General features: G+C 48.8%; 1 protein-coding gene across 10 annotated transcripts in view; it reads left to right on the top strand.

Moving 5' to 3' along the window:
* Window positions 1-21536, top strand: part of by (focal adhesion protein tensin) — a 392943-nt gene that overhangs the window by 206890 nt on the left and 164517 nt on the right. The window contains exon 1 of one of the 10 annotated variants that reach the window (XM_075679858.1): window positions 5336-5477. The exons of the other annotated variants lie outside the window; for them this stretch is intronic. Coding sequence (XP_075535973.1) covers window positions 5430-5477 — 48 coding nt within the window. The 5' untranslated portion in view covers window positions 5336-5429. Of the gene's footprint in view, window positions 1-5335; window positions 5478-21536 lie in introns of those variants that run through there. 10 annotated transcript variants of the gene reach the window in all.

The following is a 21536-nucleotide window of genomic DNA, read 5'->3' as shown; positions in this document are numbered from 1 at the left end:
GTGGTAAGTCTGCCAGGAAAGCGGAAAGCACAGCAAGTTTACCACTGTAATCTGCTCAAACCTTATAGACAACGGGAAGCAGTGGTGTGCATGATGATAAACGTTCCTGAAGAGCTTCCAGTCGAGCTTCCGGGACTAGGCTCAGTGACGAACAGGGAAGACACCGGTCAAGTCATTAGTGACCTTATCAGTAAAGCACCGCTGTCGCCCGAGCAGAAAACCGAACTACACCAGCTATTACAAGAGTTTCAGGGTCTGTTCTCTGAGAGGCCTGGTAGGACTTCTGTACTTACTCATTATATAGAACTTACCTCCACAGAGCCAGTACGATCCAAGGCGTATCGGGTGTCACCCCGCCAGAGCGATATTATGGAGGCTGAGGTAAAGAAAATGCTACAGCTCGGTGTTATTGAGGCAGGTGAGAGTGATTATACCTCCCCTTTGATTTTAGTTGAGGTACCGGGCAAGGAACCTCGTCCTTGCGTCGACTACCGCAGGCTTAATTCCATCACTAAGGATCAAATTTATCCGATCCCTAACATCGAGGAGCGCCTTGAGAAAGTTAGTAGCGCTCAGTTTATTTCCACCCTAGATCTTGTCAGGGGTTATTGGCAGGTTCCACTTACAGAAGAGGCTAGTAGGTATGCGGCGTTCATTTCACCAATGGGAACATTCCGTCCTAAAGTGTTGAGTTTTGGTTTGAAGAACGCGCCATACTGTTTTTCAAGCCTCATGGATAAAGTGTTGCGGGGACAGCAAGAATTCGCTTTACCGTATCTAGACGACGTAGCGATATTCTCCGCATCCTGGTCGGAGCATATGACACACTTGCGGGCAGTGCTAACCCGCCTGCGCGAAGCGGGCTTGACAGTCAAGGCTCCTAAGTGCCAGATAGCACAGGCCGAGGTTGTCTACCTCGGTCACGTGATTGGTCAGGGTCGTCGCCGCCCCTCTGAAATAAAAGTGGCCGCTGTGCGAGACTTTCCGCAACCGCGCACCAAGACCGATATTCGGTCGTTCTTAGGTGTCGCCGGCTACTATCAGAGGTACATCCCTAGGTACTCTGATATCGCGGCTCCCCTGACGGATGCTCTAAGAAAGACAGAGCCTCAAACAGTCGTCTGGGACGAGACCAAGGAAAGAGCTTTTAGCGCCCTAAAGAGTGCCCTAACAAGCCAGCCTGTGCTACGATCGCCAGACTATACAAAAGGGTTCATTGTTCAGTGCGATGCTAGTGAGCGAGGCATGGGCGTTGTACTGTGCCAACGGGAAAATGGAGAAGTAGAACACCCCGTCCTGTATGCTAGTCGTAAGCTGACCAGTCGTGAGCAGGCGTATAGCGCCACCGAGAAAGAGTGTGCATGTCTCGTGTGGGCCGTTCAGAAATTGTCATGCTATCTAGCCGGCTCGAGGTTTATCATTGAGACGGATCACTGCCCTCTCCAATGGCTGCAGACCATCTCTCCCAAAAATGGCCGCCTCCTGCGCTGGAGCCTCGCTTTACAACAATATTCCTTTGAGGTACGTTACAAAAAGGGGAGTCTCAACGGTAACGCCGATGGCTTAAGTCGAAGCCCCTAACGTAGGAATCAGCCTCAAAATTGTTTGTTACTGATGTTTTTCTTCCTGAGGCAGGATTTTTTTTTAACATATTGCTTTTGTTTAGTGTTTCAAAGTGATGGTATGCTTTCTAGTGCAATTTTTCAATTTGTGGACGCGTTCTGAGTGATGCTAGACTACTGTAAGGAACTAGGCAGTGGTCTAAAAAGGGGAAAGAGCCTGGCAGGGCTTAGTGAGGGTTGTGCCGTGCTTGCTGACTGAGCGGTTGAGTTTTCAGCGTAGTTCTAACGCTTGCCGGGAACGAGAACAAAAATGTGAACTCTCCCGAAGTCACTTTGCAGTGTCCCGTGCGAACCTGAACGAGAGAACGAGGCCTTCTCTGTGCGCTGCGCTCAAGAAACGTCAAGGGACGCCCGACTTCGGTTATGAGCATCATCGAGCGACATCCCTCCGGACAGCGGATGCAGTCCCCTGTCCATCGGGATCTCCTTCCCCCGGCGGGGCGGTCTGTTGCGTTTCGCCTGCGACACGTGGTTTTGCCGGCGCGACTGCGGCGGGCGGCAGACATTTTGGCCCGATCGTCGTCGCCGCAACACTCATCGCCAGGTGTTTCCAGGCGCGTCTGCGGCGATGCGACCGCCTAGGGATCATCCTCGCATTCCAGTCATTGTGCCCGAAACAGGCGATGCCAAAGCAGGGATCTCATTCCAGTTATTGGGCCCGAAACAGGCGATGCCAAAGCAGGGACCAGCCTCTCATTACAGTCATTGTGTCCGACCGGCAGCGCCACGACAGGGTGCTACGAGAGCGTGCGCAGCGCCACGACAGAGTGCTACGAGATCGTGCGCAGCGCCACGACAGAGTGCTACGAGATCGTGCGCAGCGCCACGACAGGGTGCTACGAGATCGTGCGCAGCGCCACGACAGGGTGCTACGAGATCGTGCGCAGCGCCACGACAGTGTGCGTCACCATTAGCCCATTGTACATTCACGTGCTCGTCTTTTGAGGGGTTCCTTCTTGCCCTCAACTGCGAGAGTATAAAAACAGCTGCCCCCGGACGCCAAAAGGAGGGCTCCGATTTCTTCTGCTGAGTGAAGTGCTCTCCCGTCTCTCTACTTCGGTCAAACCTGACCACCAACTCTTTGCGATGTTAAAATAAACAAGTTGTTTCGTTGTTACCAGTCGACTCATGCTTTGCCAGGACCTTCGGATGCTTCCAGTTGTACCCCAGGCCGCCAGGCCAACGCTACCCTTGGGGCTTGCGACCCAGGTACAACCACGGGCGTCAGCGCCGAGTTCCCAACAGATCGTACCAGCAGTCCGATCCAAACACTCGGCTTAAAGCAACAGCGCGAATGGTAGTTTTCCAACCTGCCTGCCGCCACCAGGGTGCGCGCTGATTTCGGCATTTGACAGAGGCGCTATAATTGGAGCCCCGACGGGAAGCCCCCGCAGCATTAAATGTGTGGCGACCGGCCGCATACGATTGAACCCGGAAACGGAAGCCGAACGTTTTTGGAGCGGGCCTGGAAGGTGCTAGAACAGCTGGACCTCGTTATAACGCTACGCGGCCGTAAGCGCAGCCTGAACACTACTGCGTGTCGAGGTGGATGCGAACAGAGGACAGGAGAAAGTGGTCGCTTGCTGCCTTGACCACATTCGGTTCTAAATCCTCGGTGATCTGACCGTTCATGCTTTGGAGGATAAATTGTGTAAATACAGTTTCATCGCCTCATATGCCGGTGCTGAGCGTTTTATTTAAAGGTGACCGGGAAATTCGTAGATGCGACTTTCCTTTCTTTTTTTTTCCGACTTCGTTTCCTCTCCTTCCCACCGGCAAACCTGTAGACATGAAAACCAGACTACGATCTATAGAGGGATGTCAAACTTAATAGCAGAGTATATTTAAAGAAGTAGGATAGGTAGCGCGTACTATGGCTGCTAATCATGAAACCCCCACAGCTCCGCTTAGCTAGAGAACAAGAAACGTTATAACGCCAGTCAGACGGCTGTCTTTGCGAAGGAATTGGGTATGACCGAAGTAGTATAGCGCGAAAGTAACGCGTTAACAAGAGCGAGGGATTCGCACAGCTAGGAACGGCCCACACTCTGCACGGGCTGACCGCGTTTGGAGTTTGTTGCTTCTGCGGTCCTCGTGAAGCACGCACGCATTGCGCGCGAGAACGGCGGGCCGCCGCGAGCTGTGAATGAAACGCGGGCACCGGTGAATTAGCGGCGCAACGTGCCCTTCGTTCTCCTCGTCCGGGCCTGTGTTGCGCTTTCGCGGCTGTCCCCGGGGCGGACGTGCGCCCTCACCAACGCGAAACGCTGAACCACGACCTCTTTCCTCCATGCAAGAGATCGCCTTGTTCAGTCCCAACCTTCTGAGAGGAGAGCCCTTTATCTGCATTCATCATTCCTGCAGCCTATTCCTGCGCACTTTCTTCCCCCTCTGGTTTCTTATAGTTTGCTCTCGTTGGCTTAGGCATTCTTCAAAAGCGCCTCCTCCAACCATCCCTCCTCTTCCGTCGAGATTTCCCTTGACGACTGAGAACCCCGCGTTTTTATTTTGGGCACAGCCGGCGCCGCCGACACTGTGTGGGAGACACGGCTGGAACTCGAGGAAGTGGCGCAAGAGGGAAAGGGTGAAAACCCTGTTCCCTCTCTCTCGCCCACCGGGGCCTGAATGAAGCTCGGGCTGTGGCCTCTTTGCCTTTCGCACGAGCGGAGAAGGTGGCGAAGGACTGCTGCTCTTGGTTGTCGAGTCGGGAGATGAACACCTTTGGACGCGAAGTTATCTCGCAGCCCTCTTCCTGATTTGTTTTCTCTTCCTCCGCTCTATCTCTCTCTTTCTTGCACATATCTTTGTTCCTAGCTGGCGGATAGCCTACTCATGTCCCTCATGCGGATTATATACTGCAGCGTTATGCTAGTGTTCGGCACAGAACATCCTGGCGCATCCTTTCGTCGCCTGCCCCGCTTCTCTTCCATCTTCTGCGACGCCAAGTTACAGCCTTTCATGGCTGACTCCAGTCTTGGATTTGTTTGTACACTTACGTAGCCTAAGCACACTCGCTCTCTCTTTGCTTTTCCTCTGTGTGCAACATTACTGCTACTTTGAAACATCTGATCACCGCGTATATAACGACCGCGTTTATATGAAATCTGACAGCTCCCATAGAGAGCGATAAGAACAGACGCACCAGTCATATCTTCGCTCGCCTAAGGAGGGAAAATGGTCGGACCAGTAATAATAATAATAAAGACGGCGGTGCCGGCAGTGTCGTTTTTTTTCTTCTCTGCGCCGTTAGCGCGGAGCGCCAGCAGCGCTCGACAACCTTCATATCCCCTTCGTCACCCCGACCCGTTTGTGGGATTACAGTGCGGCGCCCGTGTTCGTGCCTCCAAACCGCGGCGGGACTTTTCTGCCGTGCTCGCTCTATTTCTTTTCGGCCCCCGTCTCTCCAACTCGCGCCCGTCCCTCACCCTCACGCTCTCTTCCATATCGCGCCGAGGGGCTGCGTTCTTTTTCTCTGCGCCTCGGCTCTTGCTTCTCTGCACGGCTTTGTTTCGCACTCTCGCCTTGCGCTCTCCCATGCACTTTTCTTCTTAACTACCCCCTCCCTCATTTTCCCCCTTACCCACTGCGTTTTGCTGGTGGGGCATCTCTTCTTTCCGAGTCCTCTCTCTCTCTGTATTTTTAACCTTTTGGGCGGCGAAGAGAGCGCGAGCCGCCCCCTCCAAGCCGGGGTTCCGGGCCCCGGTCCTCTTCTTCTCGGGTGCCGCACGCGGTGCTGTGCGCTAGTTTCGTGCTGCTCGGAGTCGCCCGGTTTTTCCCGGCGGTGCGTGCACTCACACACACACGCGGATGCTCAAGTTCGTCGTGAGCGGGAGGCAGGGCTCGCCGACGTCTAGGGTGAGCCGTGCGATTACTCCTCTGTTTAACATTAATTTCTGGGTTCGATTTTACCTAATTTAGCTGTACGGCGGTTTTTGTTCGCGCCCGTTTTGTCGCGACATGCGTCACCTGATCGATGTGGATGCGCTGATCACACCTTTTTTTCTTTCGTCTTGCGCTAGCGAGTGGTACAACATTTCACTTCCTTGAACATTTTGCTGATATCCAGCTGCGTGTGCAAATGATGCCATCGGGTAACGGATAAGAGGGCACGGGGAGGGGGCGGTGAGAAGACGGGTTGCGCTGACAGATACGCGTGACACAGTGGTCATGTGCGCCGTGTTGTCGTACCTTTCCGCACATATGTATGGGTTTAATGGTGTATATGTAGCCACCACCTTTTTATTTACCTAATGTCTGCTGGAGCGCTTTTCTCGACGATGTAATATATTTAAGGCTCATGCAATGCTCACTTATTCCTTGCGTCACTCCATCCACCCAGCCTCAATTGCCTATTTACTGCACAGATACCATCTTCGGAGGAAGCTGTGTGGCTCGGACACCACTTAATTATGAGCGCGCATGAAACGCAGAAACGCTCTCCCTATAGGCATGCGGCGAACTTATTTCTGCAATATTTATTGAAGCTAAAAGGAAAGATTTAAAGAAAAAAGTATGTTAGGAGCAGCTTTCTTATTTAGACTATCGTACTGTACAAAAATAAGGGAAAATGGAGACATTTCAATACGTTTAGGACATTTGCTATTTTAATTACACCGTAACGTGAAATAGAAACTGTCTGAACCCTTCAATAGACAGTATTTACGATATATGGGAAATGCACCCCTTTGGTGTGAGCTTTGGAAATCTCATGTTCGCGGAGTAGTGATCTGTGCTGCACCCATTCTCGCTTCACCGAGTCTGCGCGCCGAATGGAAGTCAATGCTACACTTCGGCTAAATTAGTCAATGCGCTCCACCGACGCTCCTGGATGGCTTCTGCGATAAGAACTTGCTTAAGAAACACCACTTTACTGCAGTGCATTCTGTTAGACGCTGAATGTTGACGAAATTATAGCTCAACAGGAACCGCCTGGAAGCGTTAATGATACCCACTGACTAACCTCAGCCGAGCGACGTTTCTAGCCGGTGCGTACTTTAGGTTAGGGCTCTCAAAACTACAAAGGACACTTCTGCTGCTCAATTCCGAAGTAGAGAGGTGGTGTTCTCTGCACGACGACCTCCAAGCGGCCGCGCACGGGAGAGGAAGATCGCGTCACATATGAGACTACACCGCGCGAGTCATCTGCCGCGGGCTCCATTCGTCACGCGTGCGAGACGTCAGCGGCCGTCACCGTCAGCCACGCCGACGACGGGATCGCTCACACGCACATACTGGGTCGTTCTTCCTTGCGGCTCGGCTGCGCCGCCGAGCACTCGCGCTGACTGCTGCGTCCTCCCCTGTCTTCTGTGTCCTTCGCCTCTTTATTATTTCGGTATATCCGAGGGGGACTCCCTGTTTATGCGTTCATCGCTTCCGCTTCCTCCTCGGCGCCCTGTGATGTGCGCTGTCACTGGTTCCCTCTTCCCTGGGCGCCATCGCCGCGATGGCGGCACACGGCGTCGGCGGTGTCTTGTGTCACTGTGTGTCGGACGACGACGCGGAGCTGCTCTGAATTCCGTGAGCGTACTACGAGGCCGCGGTAAGAAGGGGGAGACCTTGCCTCTCGTCGTTTCTGCCGTTTTTTTCCTTCTCTCTTTTCATTTCGACTCTCTTGCTTTCTTCGTCGCGTCTTCGACAGGGTGGAACACGTCACGTAGCCGCTGCTGTAGAGGTAACGTGGGTTTCTGCGGCGTTTAATCGGCAGGAAGCCACGATGGGGGCGTGGGTCCTGTTCGACCCACCACTGGTTGCTGCAGCGCTTTCGTCGATACGTGTTCGCTGACTCGTGACAGCAACACGCGCGCTGTGTAGCTCGTGAGCGCTGCTGCTATCCGGATGAATCAAGGGCCTGTAAAAGCAAGAAATGCGGGAGTTGGAAAACACGCGCAACAGCCGGGATGAAATTATGCACCTCTTTTAGAGAAGCGTTCAGCGAGGCTTCTCCGAACGTGATATGCGCATCGCTGCGCACTTCTCATCGCGAGCTAGCGCTATGCTGATCATGCGGCTATGCCACTGGTGTTCTTTTGCCTGTAGCATATATGTAAGTTCAGCGCGGCCAGGCACAACCGGTCGTTACCCTGTTGTTTCTTTATACTCGCTGACCCCTCTTGTAAATGTTCTGCCACAGTTGCGTGGCGAAAGACGAGAGGTCTCGCGTTACTAGGCCACGCACCCGTATCGGACCATCAACAAGGCATCCGCTGCGGGCTGAGGGCATCGTCAGTTGAGAGACGCCCACGGTTGCTGAGTGCATAACCGCTTGAGTCAGCCTATTACGCCGTTTTCGGAGTCCTTGAGCGCTACGCCGTATGCACAACGCTCGTGAGCCGCTATTTTGGGTGGCACCGACTGTGCCTGTTGGTCTTGGCAAATGTGGTATTGGGGCTTCGCCGCAGCGGTTTCTTGTTTAAGCGGCCCCCTTGTTTTTCTTCGGCTCGAACTCGCTGATCAGCCGTGGCGAAGCTACTAGGGCGCCTGTTGTGGTTAAGGCTTGGACGCGAGGAACAGGGCCTCGGCTTTGGGTCGGTGCGTGTCAAAACCTTCTCTTTGAGCTTCAAAGACTCGTGGGGTGCCGTAGGTGTCACCGGGAACCATCCACAAAAACGTGCCTTGTGCTGTTCTGCGAATCGTCCAAACTATTCCTACCCTTGATTCTAGAGAAACCTTGGAATATTCGACTTAGCCGCGGAGTGACCACCACTGATCGGTGTCTGCATTCTATTCATCATCAATTTCATTTGTTCAAATAAGCAGTTTCTAGAGAGTCAGTTGAACCTATCAAAACCTTTCTGCGATAGGACGCGCTGAGTGTCGCTAGTTCTCTCTCTCTCTCTGTTTCTTGAAAATTGGGGGTACAAATCTAAGGAATACAGAAGTGGGACTTGTAATCAATCGAGATTCCTTCACGCAATTAGGGCGCTGGCCAGAGTGTCGTATTTTTTCTCCTGTTTTCCACCTGTGCCAATAGTATACGAGATCAATTGATGTCTTAGATAGTGGAAATTTGGGCTTGCTGGTTCGTGACCATTGGGTTGTATAACGCGGAGGCGACGACCATGAAAACGAAGGACAAGACGACACACAGAACGCTGTGAGTGTCGTCTTGTCGATCTTTTCGGGTCGTTCCCTCTGCGATATATACAAACCGACGATAATCTTCTATATATAAGAGCATTTCGCTCAAGGGGTCCTTCGTTTTTCGATCGTGGCATGCGAACTTACATACTATAGTTAGTGTTCTTGGAACATTGAAATTTTTATTACGAGGCGTTGACATGTTTATGGTGCGGCCACGAGTAATGCTCCCCAATTGGCATCGGTGATTGCATCAGCTGGGTGACTTAAGGGGGAGGCCGCAGCTCTAACTTGCGTCATTGGCCAGGATATATAAACAAACAGAGTGTGGAGCAAAACATCTTTCCAGGAGCGGCAGAGTCCCGATGCGCGCTGCTGCTCTTCGAACTGTGCTGGCAGCGCGCCCGCGCCGTTAGACATCATCAGTTACCCGGCTTCAATGATGACCACCGGGCTCACGCTGCGCCTGCAGTGTGTCGTCGGTCCCCCACGACCGGTCGCCCACTGCTGATCCGGAATAGGGTGCGCCACATTTTTTTTGCGAGAGTTGGTGCTTGTATTGCTTCGAAGGACTGGGAGGTGCAGTTGTTCCAGAGTGCCAACAAATTACGCCGAAAAGAAAAGAAGAGAGAGAGAGAGAGAGAAACCCGTACCGTCAGTAAGACTGCGCGAACGTGCCATAACTAAAGGAAGGCTACTTGGACAACCGCCGACGGGCCGATTGCACGCAAAAGGTTGACGTGCTTTTACCAGATTTCGTAGTTCGGTGCAACTATCGATCGCTCGCTGTAATTATCGGTGTCGCAAATCGGCGCACGCACCTTGTGAGCTTTCCTGGTTGGCTTGTGCTTGAAATCAGCTATGTATTTGGACTGGATGCTGAGCTCTGTCGATGGTTAACTGAGTCATTACTATAACAAAATTAAATTGCAGTAGCACAGAAAATGATGTGGAAGAGCATAGTACGCACATTATTTGTACAGTTCTGACAAGTTACTGAAATGCGCATTATTGCAGCCGATGCAGTCTACCGTTTCGCTTTTGGATACGCAGGAATTTAGTGGCCGAAGTGTATGTTACGTCAGACTGCCTGCCGTAAAACATTTGAACAGACACTCAAGCGAAACAGTAAGTCGTTTTATACTGACAGATAGGTCTCCTAAAATGTTCCATTCGTTTATTTGAAGGGAAAAGACAGATAATTAGTGGAGTAAATTAAGATGTGGCGTTTCTAGTCCCGATAGAGATTTAAAATAAAAGATGAATGGCAGAGGTGTTAAGCAGAGTAACTTTTCTGATGGCTGCTGTGCACTGAGGGAAACAATATATAGAGAGGTGGGTGAGGAGGAAAGAAGAGAGGATATGACGCGAATATGTCCGCACAGACACGAAGAAGGCAAATGAGAACGACTACAGTTTTTCATTCACTCCCGATGCTATAATAATAATAATAATAATAATAATAATAATAATAATAATAATAATAATAATAGTAAAATAGTAAACGCTCGCGCTCATGTCGTCTGGGGCCGAGGTCCAAGAATTTTGTTTTCCGTAAGAGGACGGCTGTGAGGCTGCTGTTAGATACGGGACCGTTTCCTTAGCCTACTTCGAGTTCACCAGACCACATCGAATCGCGCCACAGCTAATTAAGGAGCGCAGAAACACGGATACCACATTCCTGAGGCGCGGCACGTGCAAACAAGTTGGCGGCCCCCACTTCGTGTGCCGCCGGTGGAGCTATTCGCTGCTTGACTCTTCCCGAAAGTGAAGCGAGAGCCTGGCACTGTTGCGGCTAAAGTGGGTCCCGAAGCACGACGGCTGTAATGCGCCGTGAAAACCTGGCGGCGTCGCCCCCATCCATCCATTGTGACGGCGCATTGCAAGTCAGCAAGGCAAGACCGCAGGGGTACCAAGCAGCGACTCTCTTCTCCGGGTGTGACTCCATCGCACGGGCGCCTACCATTGGCCGAACGTGACGTGTCTTCGAGACACCGAAGGGCTTAAAAGACGGAGACCGGGAGCAGCAGAGGAGCATTCCTAGAGCATTCCTTGATTCTTGTCTTTCGAGCTTCTTGCCGCAGGCCGCAGCGTCCGAGTTGCTGCCGGCCTGTAATGACTCTACGACTGTTAATTGACTCTCACTGTATATAATGTAAATAAACCTCCCAAGAGTTTTCAACCCGACGTCCTCCTCAACTCTTACACTGCGTAATCGCCCCCAACCTGCGCAGCGCGGGTTGTATGGGACGCGCCGCAGGCGGGTGCCCCCGGATTTATTTTCGACCGTCTGGTGATCCTGTCGTGCCATAGTTTTTGCATTCTGCGCTCATCGGAATCGAACCCGCGACCCTGCCCATAGCAGCGCGATGGGCTGAGCTACTGCGGCGCGTATGGTGGAGAAAATGAAGGCGACGCTCTTTCAATCTTGACCTGCGCGTTCAAAATGCGGTGTCTATGACATCGGTTTGGCGTAAGGAATTTCACGGCATTTTCACGTGTGTACAAGAAGAGCCTACAAGAGTGGTTGCATGAGTCCATGTTTATACTTTCGTATATAAGGTAGCTTTTTCTCTTTCTTTCTAAGCATGTAATCAACGCCGAGCAGACACTGCCATAAACGGTGACGTCACGGGGAGCCGGTGCGGTAATATAACTTTAGGCTGCGCCCACTTCCGTGCTTATTCGTTTTCATCATTGCTGGTATGTCACGCATCTACCGTCTCTGAGGGCGGCCTATTGGAACTCCTAAAAATATAGTTTTCTTAATACTGAATAGGTTGCACAGAATAGACACGAAAGAACCTCGATCGCTCTTTTGTGTGGAGTTTGTGTCTAGCTGCTCGTCATAAGTTTCCCCTTTGACTATCCTTAAGGACAGAGTGCTGCTATGCTTATGATTTGACTAGGCTGTTGACTCAGCTCTTTGAGAGGAGTTCTCGATGACATCCTCGGGATCGGCTGCTGACTCCCACGCTGTCCCTCCTCTCTCCTTCGCTCCCACGCCCACCTCTTTCCACAGAGGCAGCCTGATTTGAAATAATGAACGCGGTATTAATTTAATTATGTGCCGTTTCATTCAACAAACATAGGCGCCGAAAAATGTGCAGGCGAAGCGATTCAACTGACGCTGTATTCGCAGCAGCATGTATAGGGTTACCAGAAAAAAGAAATACAGATTAATCGTGCGCTCCGTAACCAGAACAAACCAAGCTCACTCCGCCCGGTAAGAATGCCTGAGGGTATCTACGGCGCGCGCAACTATAAAAGAATTGCTGCCGCCTCACATTTGTGCTCGAGGAAACTGCGCCGCATATCGATCCATCTCCCAGCCTGTCATTATAATTGTATTGCGTGGAAGCTCGCTAGAGGAAGCTAACGTTTCAATCGTGCGTGTGATGTTTTAATCCAGCGATCGCGCTGTCCTCATTCAAGCGGCTGCACAATGTGACCGCGGTAAGCGAGCATTAACTGCGCTTAATTATAATGCCACTCGAGGGCAGCACGTGACCGGTGGCGTGAAGCAGCTAGTCGTATAGTGTTCCAAAGCCATAAACAATAATGAGAGTATAATTTTTTACACGCGACGTCCGCGGTACGCGCGAGAGTGGTCGAGTGTGCGTGCGATCTGGCCGGCTACTTGTTTACGCCTGTCGCCTGCTATGCGAAGGCGCTCACAAAATAGGCCGTCGCATCTGTCACGCCCTGACGCGAGGGGCTTCTCGCGCGACGAGCCCGCATGTCCTGTGGGCCGAGGGTCCCGCGCTGCCGGCGACAAAGCGCGCGCGCTGCCCGGCCTGCTGCGGGCGCTATATATAACATCCTCGACTCCACTCCGTCGGCGATAACGTGTCGCTGTTGTGGCCGCAGCTGGCACATCTCACGCGGCGCGGATTCTGTTTTCCCGACGCATTCCAGCGAACAGTGGGCTAAGCAAAATGAATGACGCAGCACGAGGTTGCGCGCAATCTTCGATCCCACGTACATTGCGGGAAACAGATACTCGTTTGGCGTGCGTCGCTCGTGTCGGCTCTTATTCTTCTGGCTATACCGTATATATATTCCTGGTTGCCAGGACGGTGGGTTTAAGAAGACAGCTAACAAGTATTCAGTTAAGCTAAATTTGGTTGAAATACTCCCCTAGAATGGGCAGAAACGGCTTTTTTTGTGGCCAGCCAATTAAGTAGCGAAAACCAAAGGTGCGCTTGAATCTCCCGCGCTGGCTCCTCGTGACGTCACCAAATTCGGACAGCGCGTTTGCTCCAGAAAAGTAAATAGTTTATTGATAAACAAGCGCGACATTGCATTCGTATTTAATAATAATAATAATAATAATAATAATAATAATAATAATAATTCTAGGTCTTCACCAACCACTGCGACATAAAATAGGACACGCTGAATCATCATCGTATGCTCGTGGTGAACCAGATGAGGAAGTATGCTGTTGTTAACTTGTCCGCTTAATTCCCAGCGAAGGCGACAATTGTATGTTGAGAGTTGAACAACTGGGAGTACTGTACGCTTTCTTGAGGGACCTTTTGTTTGGACCGGGGCCTTCTCCAGGCATTGCGAAGAGGAGATTGCGTGCTGTGAATTTTTTTTATCGTTCAACGTTTTAGTGAGTGTGCATAAGTTCGAACTAAATTGAGTCGTTGTTTTCCACTCTTAGGCTTAAGTGAATAAAGGGAAAATCATACATCCACCATTTTCCCTTTATTCATTACTTCTCTCCACCTTGCGGGTTTCCGCAGAACTACTAGGTCGTGCTTAAGTGTGACGCCACATTACCGACCACTTTTTTATTATTTTTGAATTTTTATGTTGAGTGATACTTTTCATTAAGCGCTCGATCATAACACCGCCGCAGCCTACATACAGGGGAATATATTGAGTAACAGGACGCACGTGCTTCGAACCGATCCCTCAGCTAAACCTGTCTGTCCAAAATTATATCAAAGCCTTTTTGTTGTACTCGTACTGAACTGGTGTAACAAAAACGCTGCAACTATTTTCATGCGCGCCACGTCTTTTCTTTTTTTTTTTTAGTCGCCACGTCTTTTCTTTTTTTTTTTTTAGTCATGCTGGATGTTTATGCATAGCGGAGAGGCGTCAGCCACGGGCTTCGTTTGTGCCTGCGAATCATCGTGCCGACTGAGCGCTGCAAATGACACAGTGCGTGCGTCGAGCTTCCGATTTCCTTCCGCTGATGCATTTTCTTCCCAACAAGACTGAGCTGCAGTTTCCTCGGGAGACAGAATCAAATTTCGTGCTTATGCAGTGATATTTATAGCACGTTGGAACCCTGCATAGCCTGCGACCAATAGCTGCTGTCCTGACAGGCACGTTGGAATCGGTGGACCATTCAATGCCGATTGGCGAGCTCCGACTTGCAAGTGCGCGTGATGACGCGGCGTGGGGTGTGGTTATGGCAACCTGTAGCTAGAGAACCTCTGACACCTCTGACGCGCCCCGCATAGAAATACTGTTGTTGCACCCTTTTTCACGAGAGAAAGAAAAAAAAAACAACCTTGATGTACTTAACGTGTCACTCCTTAACAATTTTATTCAGCTGAAAGAGCCCGCTAGCAGAAACTTAGTCATAAATTTCTCTTTGTCAGCTCTGTCATTTCGATGATCGGTGATCGTTAAAAGGAGGTCAAAAGACAAAGGGCTCAAAAGTGCGAATCATATGATGAGAAGATAGCTAATGTTTTGCGGGGTATTTTAATAAACACCACGGTGGCCGAGGACCTGCTAACATGATGGAGGGAAGGGAAGAGGGGAATAGGGAGGGGGAGGGAAATGAGCTTACACAGATTGCCTGCCACGCAGCTGCAGGGCGCCTCGTGAATCCCGTGAATTACGTTGTGTGCTTCTACTATTTCGACAAACATTTATTGCTTCGACTCCGCTTTGCGTGCCAGCCGGTTTCTATGTGCGCCAAGCACGGCCGCTGAAACCTAAATCAAATGGCGGCCGATGCGTGCTCATAAGAAGTAATTAATGAAGGCGCGAGAAGGAATTTACGATCGCATGCGTGACTTCTCACGGTCCATTAACCCGAAGGGCATTCCGGAAAGCGTGCAGCACTTGTCATGATTGGATAGCAACGGACGATTTCTTTTTTCTTTATATACTTATAGTTACGAACGGTCTCTATATCGGTCCCTGCATGCCTTCCCCGAGGGAACGCCTCCGACCGTTGCGCCGACGAATAATGGACTTATTAGCTTGGATGCCGTTATTGCCGACTATTTGAGCTGCGCGTTCTGCGAAGCGCGTTCAGCCGCGGTAGTAGTAATCTTCCCACCCACCCTCGAGCGGCAATGCTCCGCTACAGTCGGTGAAACGCCCCTGCGTCGTGGCTATTAAGCGGTTATGGATGCCGTCGGAAGGGCACCGAAGCTCAATGCGGCAGCTGAAAGCAAGTCTCGGAATGAGTATTGCCTCATGCTGGAAGTCTCGTGCACGTATGCTGGAAGAGACACATTAGCTGCAGCCGGAGTTTCCACGGCCGTGTACAGAATTAGGCGTGTCGTCGCCTCTTGCCTTCCGCTGCTTGATGAACTGTTGCTGCAGTATAGGCCGAGTGCACGTCGTTCGCTGCGTGTAATCACCATCGCGGCGACAGAAATTGGGAACGTATTTTCGTAACAGTCTCGAACGAATTCCCGTCGCAGCCTCGGGCTTCGATGTCGTACACTCTGCCCTCGTGCCGTTGGTGCTGGTGCTTCTATGACACAGCGCTTATCGCCTCTCGCAATTAAGCCCCTCTACGCTTGCGAACACAGTGTCTTGTGAATCGATCACCCCAAGGTGTGGTAATTGATTCTGCGTGAACAAGCAGCTCGCTCAAGGAACGCACATCACGTCTGTTGGTGCGCGACGACGAGCTGATAATTCAGGCGGTGCACACCACGAGCGAAGTTGATCACATTACTGGGAGTAAATTGCATACTGCTCTCAATTTTTTGAAGCATTTAATAATACTGCTCAAAACATGCGCTTGGCACGTGGGGGTGTAAAAGTTTGGCGGCGCTGTACTCGGTATTATATACGACCTACACTTATACGACCGCAAAAGTAAGAAAGAACTCCGTCCCCGTTTCACTTTTTCTAGCAGGGATGGTATTCACAACTTTCATTGTTTGTAATTTATAGCGCGGCCCTGATTCCAATGAACATCGTAAATGGCCATCAATGTCTCTAAATTTGCTTGTCTGAACAAAAATCAAGGTAAAAGTGATGGTGTTCTTTTATTACTATTTTTCCTCTTGCTTGTCAAACACTATTATGGAAAGTAACTGTGATTCTCAGAGAGCTTCGATTTTAAGCATTTTCTCCTATAGCTCAAACATTTGGGATTTGTGAGAAACTGTTTAACTTCGCGTTAACCTCTAAATATCACGTAACTAACGCCTGTTCGCAGGTCTTTAAAACGAATGGGAAAGGTGTGTTATAATATTTCGCTGATAAGCTTGAGAGAATTAAGCAGTAAAAGGAACTAGTTTGCAAGTGTTGTCTGGCCATCTTGAACTGAAAATAAAATAGAACAAAAGAGTGTTAATATGAAGGTGCAGTCAAGCTAGCATGATCATCTTACGAGTGAGACATGAAGAAGCTATGTGACTTACACTCAATAAAACCGTTCTTTTGAAAACCCGCGCAGGAAACAGTACGTGATGTCACCTGAGTTCCATGGTCGAGCCTCACATTGTAATCTTGTCTTGTTACTCTTTTTTTGTAAGGCTTCTTAAACATGTTGTGTAATTCCAACGTTTGCCGGTTTCGTTCTACGTTCACATACTGTGCATCTAGCAAGCTATGACTTAATACATTTTAGCCAAGGTGCGTGGCCTCAAAAGGAAGCATTACCTTTATTTCCTGGCCATTTCAAGCACTCGTGAGATGCAGGAATGCTCTAATTAGGGAACAGCTCCATCAATTTCAATGATTTTTTATGCTGTATAGAATGTGTCTAGTTCTGATCACCAATGATTATAGGAGAGCCTTGATTTAGGCACTCAGTATATTTATAAAAACTTAACAATGAATAAACGAGATTTCAAAAACATTGCAAGTTGTCAGTACCGTAACTTCGTTACAAAGGCAACTATCGCAGTAAAAAAAAAAAATTGCTACAGATAGATAGCTTAGAACGAAAAAAAAGAACAGCAAGTTGGATTACAGCTTTAATGTATTTTTGTCTCGGCCAATGACTTTACACAAATGCTGCAGACACGAAATGCCGGTTTGTTATATAATAATCATCGACGCATCAAATTCGTCCCCTTGAAATGGTCTGCAAACGGATAAGTCTGACTGGACAGCTGTATGTGAATGTGTTATGGAGGTATTTGGTAAACAGTACGGTGTTTCGGTATCAGAATTATCAATAATTGAATATTAAAATTGCAAATTTGTAACTTACTCAAGATTTCTAACGTATTTCAGTTGAAATTAGTTCAGCGGTTTCTTAACGCGAACATTTGTGCATTTCTCATATTCATGAAACGTGTTAGTGGTTGATTTCACATAGACGTTTCGATCGCGAGTAACTTTCGTCACTGGCCGACTGCTTTACCTAATAATAACTTTGAAATCGTTACTAAATCGACAGTAAATTGCTAGTAAGTTTTGATAAAGGCAAGCCCTGACCTGCAAGCAGTAAAGTCATTTATTACCCATAACTATGCTTACAAGAAATAATTGTTCGTTTGTTTTGTCGTCTTTCACTGCGCGGAGTAATTAGCTCTACGCATACTTTTGGGGTGGCTGTTGACAGAAGACTCCCCTGGAACCATCGTGTGAATTATGTGAAAAACGTCTGAGGGGAATTTTCCATATGTTTAAGTCCCTAGAAGGAAAGACCAGGGGAGTGTGAACACACTCTATGCTACAACTGTACAGGGCTCTCTTTATAGGATTCCGGCTGTATCCTACCGGTCATCTCCATCACCTGCAGAACTAACCCGAATACAATCCAAGGCATCCAAGCCAAAGCCGTCAGGATGTGCCTCGGTCTACCGCGGAGCGCATCAACGACACAAGTTGTTGCAGTCGCTCAAGATTACACTGTCTGAACGCACATCACCATTGAAACAGTGCGTGTGCACATAAGACACTTCGCCCGGACCTCTACCCGCTACCTCGCAAGTCTCCTACTAGAAAGGGCTCACGCGGCATTCAGTGCAACTGTCTTGACGAACCGCGCCTCTGTTATGTCAGTGTACGTACCTGCGGCAAACCCTTCGATTCCTCCATGGTGGGTGAGCCGTGCTCAAGTAAACCTCACAATCCCAGAACTTCGGAAAAACTGGGACTCACCGTGGTCCGCACTCAAGGAGTTCAGTTTACTCCTCTTGTACGTGAAATACAGCCACCACAGGCACGTCAGTACTGATGGCTCAACTACATTAACCAGCTCCGGTGGCACTGAATTAATGCCTACAAGCGCTATAACTAAACAGTTCAAGACTTCCCATACCACTACGTATGCTGCTGCAGAGCTCGCGGTTCTCCGCGGTGCAGTTGATGTGATCAATACGAATAGCATCAAACTGCATTCAAGGGCAGTCTTACAATGTATACAGTCGTTTTTCCGATATGGAACTCACGATCAACTGACGTGCGAAATCGCGGAACTTATCCATCACTTCAGAGAAAAAGGCCATGATATCTCTTTTCAGTGGATACCAGGTCATTGCTTTATCATAGAAAATGATGACGCAGATAAGGCAGCTCGGACATCAAACCAAGAAGACCGCTGTGTCCAGATTCCTCTCTCAAGGACAAACGCTGCGGCACAACTTCGCATTTTAGGACGCACGCTCTCCTTAGCAGAGCGAAATACCGTACATAAAAGGCGCACCAGACTGCACCAGCCTAAACCCTTCACTGCAACTCAGACATTAGGCCGGACTGCACCGACGCGAAGCGTCTCTTCTGTGTTGTGGTTGGGAGTTGTCTTAAAGCTCACTCAGCACTAATTGTAATGGCTGACAGCCCTGCATATGATGTGTGCAGCTTCGAGGATAACGTTGACCACCTATTGTGCCACTGTCCTCAATTTGGAGCACAAAGCCAATCTATGTCCAACGCATTCAGGAAACTAGATAATCGTGCTCTGAGTGAACAGACAGTACTAGAACACCGTCCCCACCGATAATCGGCTCAAAAGGCAGTGAAAGAACTTTTGGGGTTTCTGAAAACGTCTGGCTTGTGCGAGCGCCTTTGACTCCGAAGTGCTGTCCTTCTACTTCTCTCTTTCTTTCTTATTCCCTTTATCCCTTTTCCCAGCGTAAGGCAGCCAACCGGAATCTTGACTGGTTAACATCCCTGCCTTCTTCTTTCTTTTTTTTTCTCTCTCTCTTGAACAAACTGATACAGTCACGCTTAGACGCAGTTGTACTTTGCGTGCTGACACAAGACATCACGTTCTGCATGAGGCACGCGCGAAGTTTTCAAAACAATCGACTGCACCTCCTGGACTTTTCGCTCGGCCTTTGCATCCCACCAGGACCCGCCGACGCAGTGCTATTCTGCTTTGTCGACTATGGCTAGGAATAGCTCTTACAAAACATTTCGCCTTCCGTATTGGAGTGGCTGACAACGCTGCCTGTGATGGCTGTGGTCTCCAGGAGGCACTTGAGCACGTTTCGTGCGACTGTAGTCGATACGGTGTATTCAGAGACAATCGCTCGCGACTGCACTAGCCCATATCGACGACAGACTATTGTCAGAACAAATGAATTCAGAATACCGACGTCACAAGCCGTCGCAGAAGAGGGCTACAAATGCATTGTTGCAATTTTTGCGGGCAACAAACTTGCACGAGCGGCTCCATCACTGACAAGTGTTAAGGGTTATCTTGTGCTGTGAACTCAGCATTGATTGTGCACACGCGCTCCGTTTCTGTCTCTAAGCGCGTGATTTATTCTGACGGCATTTGAGATGTTGGCAACTGTTGTGTCGCCGGTTTCTCCGCAAACAATAGATTGTGTATGAGCAAAGGTGGACAATATAACGGTCCGTCAATTAAGCACATTTCTTAAACATGTCTAAACAACAACAGTCAATATATAAAAGAAAACTGTACACTAATCAACCTATCACTCACACAAAGTATTGCCACATAACAATAACACACAGCGACATACAAAATTGTTAATACATAGATACAATATAACTCGGTAAGGAAGGTTCTTAAAGCGTTCCGAGCTGATCGCTGTAATGATGCGTTATTCCATGGCCCAAGCAACCTTTCTATGCTGATAGGACGATAATCGAGGGTCGTCAACGATTCCCTCAAAGCCACATCTTTTCAAACTTAGAGCGTGTTCTACGTCCTCCCATGAATGGCCGCACATGCAACGAGGCGTATCTCAACGACGTATACGGTACAAAAACCTATATACCTGTATACTCCACTTCTAATCAGATACGATGAATATATATATATATATATATATATATATATATATATATATATATATATATATATATATATATATATATATATATATATCTTTGTACGAAATTTCTGGTCTCAGAACAGTCCAGGTTCGTGAAACGAATGTGACGCAGTTCTTTTTGTTTCTCTATTTTAGTTTCTCCAGCGCTTCAAACTGCAGTGAGTTAAGCCACTGTATAGGCACAATCACGATCGCTACCACGTACGGAGGCTTCTTACGCTGTTAGGGCCGCATCATTGAGGCTGTGGGGCATATTAATCGCAACCTTGAGCAAGACGATCGATATATATATATATATATATATATATATATATATATGTATATATATATATATATATATATATATAAATAAACGAGAAGAAAGGGGGTTAACCGAGGGACCCGATTTTTATTAGTCATATCATGAGAAGCCAACAAACACTGACACCAAGGACAACACAGGGGAAATTACTTGTGCTTAACAAATGGAATGAAGAAACGATAAATTAATGGAAATTAAAGTGGAAATAAGTGGAAAGTAACGGAAATTAAATTCAACGAGGGTCCCGAATCCGGAAACATTGATGCCTTCAGGTAGCATATGTGGGTTTATTGGCCAGTTGGCTTCACCCAAAAAGATCACGTTCTCGTGACGCCTGCGGCAACAAGGACGTTCCACGTCCGCCGCCAAGGTCTGTGAGTGTTGGCGCTGGCTAACACTCCCAGGGTTACTAGTACAGATAAATACCCAAGAAAGTCGATGGAGAAACAGCGCCGCGGTAGCTCAATTAGTAGAGCATCGCACCCGAAATGCGAAGGTTGTGGGTTCAGTTCCTACCTGCGGCAAGTTGTTTATTCACCCACTTTTATTTCCATTAATTTATCATTTCTTTATTTCATTAAGCACAAGTAATTTTCCCTATGTTGTCCTTCCTTGGTGTCAGTGTTTGTTGGCTTCTCACGATATGACTATATATATATATATATATATATATATATATATATATATATATATATATATATATATATATATATATATATATCGCAGAACAGTGGGACGCATGGGCGGCGCAGTTCCGTGGTCCATGTGTACGTCTCTCAGCTCAAGGCGTGTTCGTCTAGAATTTCCGCTGATGTCAACAGATTTAAAGACGTCGCAATAGAAAATAAACCTACACTTCTGCGCTCACACTGATGAACAAAGAGCTCAGATGACCTTCGCACGAGGTCGCTGCCCGCGCAATCCAAATAAACAGCCCCGAAGATTTGCACTAGGAGGTTGGAAAGGAGGAGGCGGGGCGTCACTTTGCGTCGAATGTAATTAATCTAAACTGCAACGAGAGGCGGATGTGTCGGAAGAAAAATATCGTCAGAGTTGACA

The sequence above is a fragment of the Dermacentor variabilis genome, chromosome 2 (assembly GCF_050947875.1).
Source record: "Dermacentor variabilis isolate Ectoservices chromosome 2, ASM5094787v1, whole genome shotgun sequence".
Lineage (NCBI taxonomy): Eukaryota > Metazoa > Arthropoda > Arachnida > Ixodida > Ixodidae > Dermacentor > Dermacentor variabilis.
The sequence above is the reverse complement of the archived record's forward strand: the minus strand, read 5'-3'. Positions and strand labels throughout refer to the sequence as shown.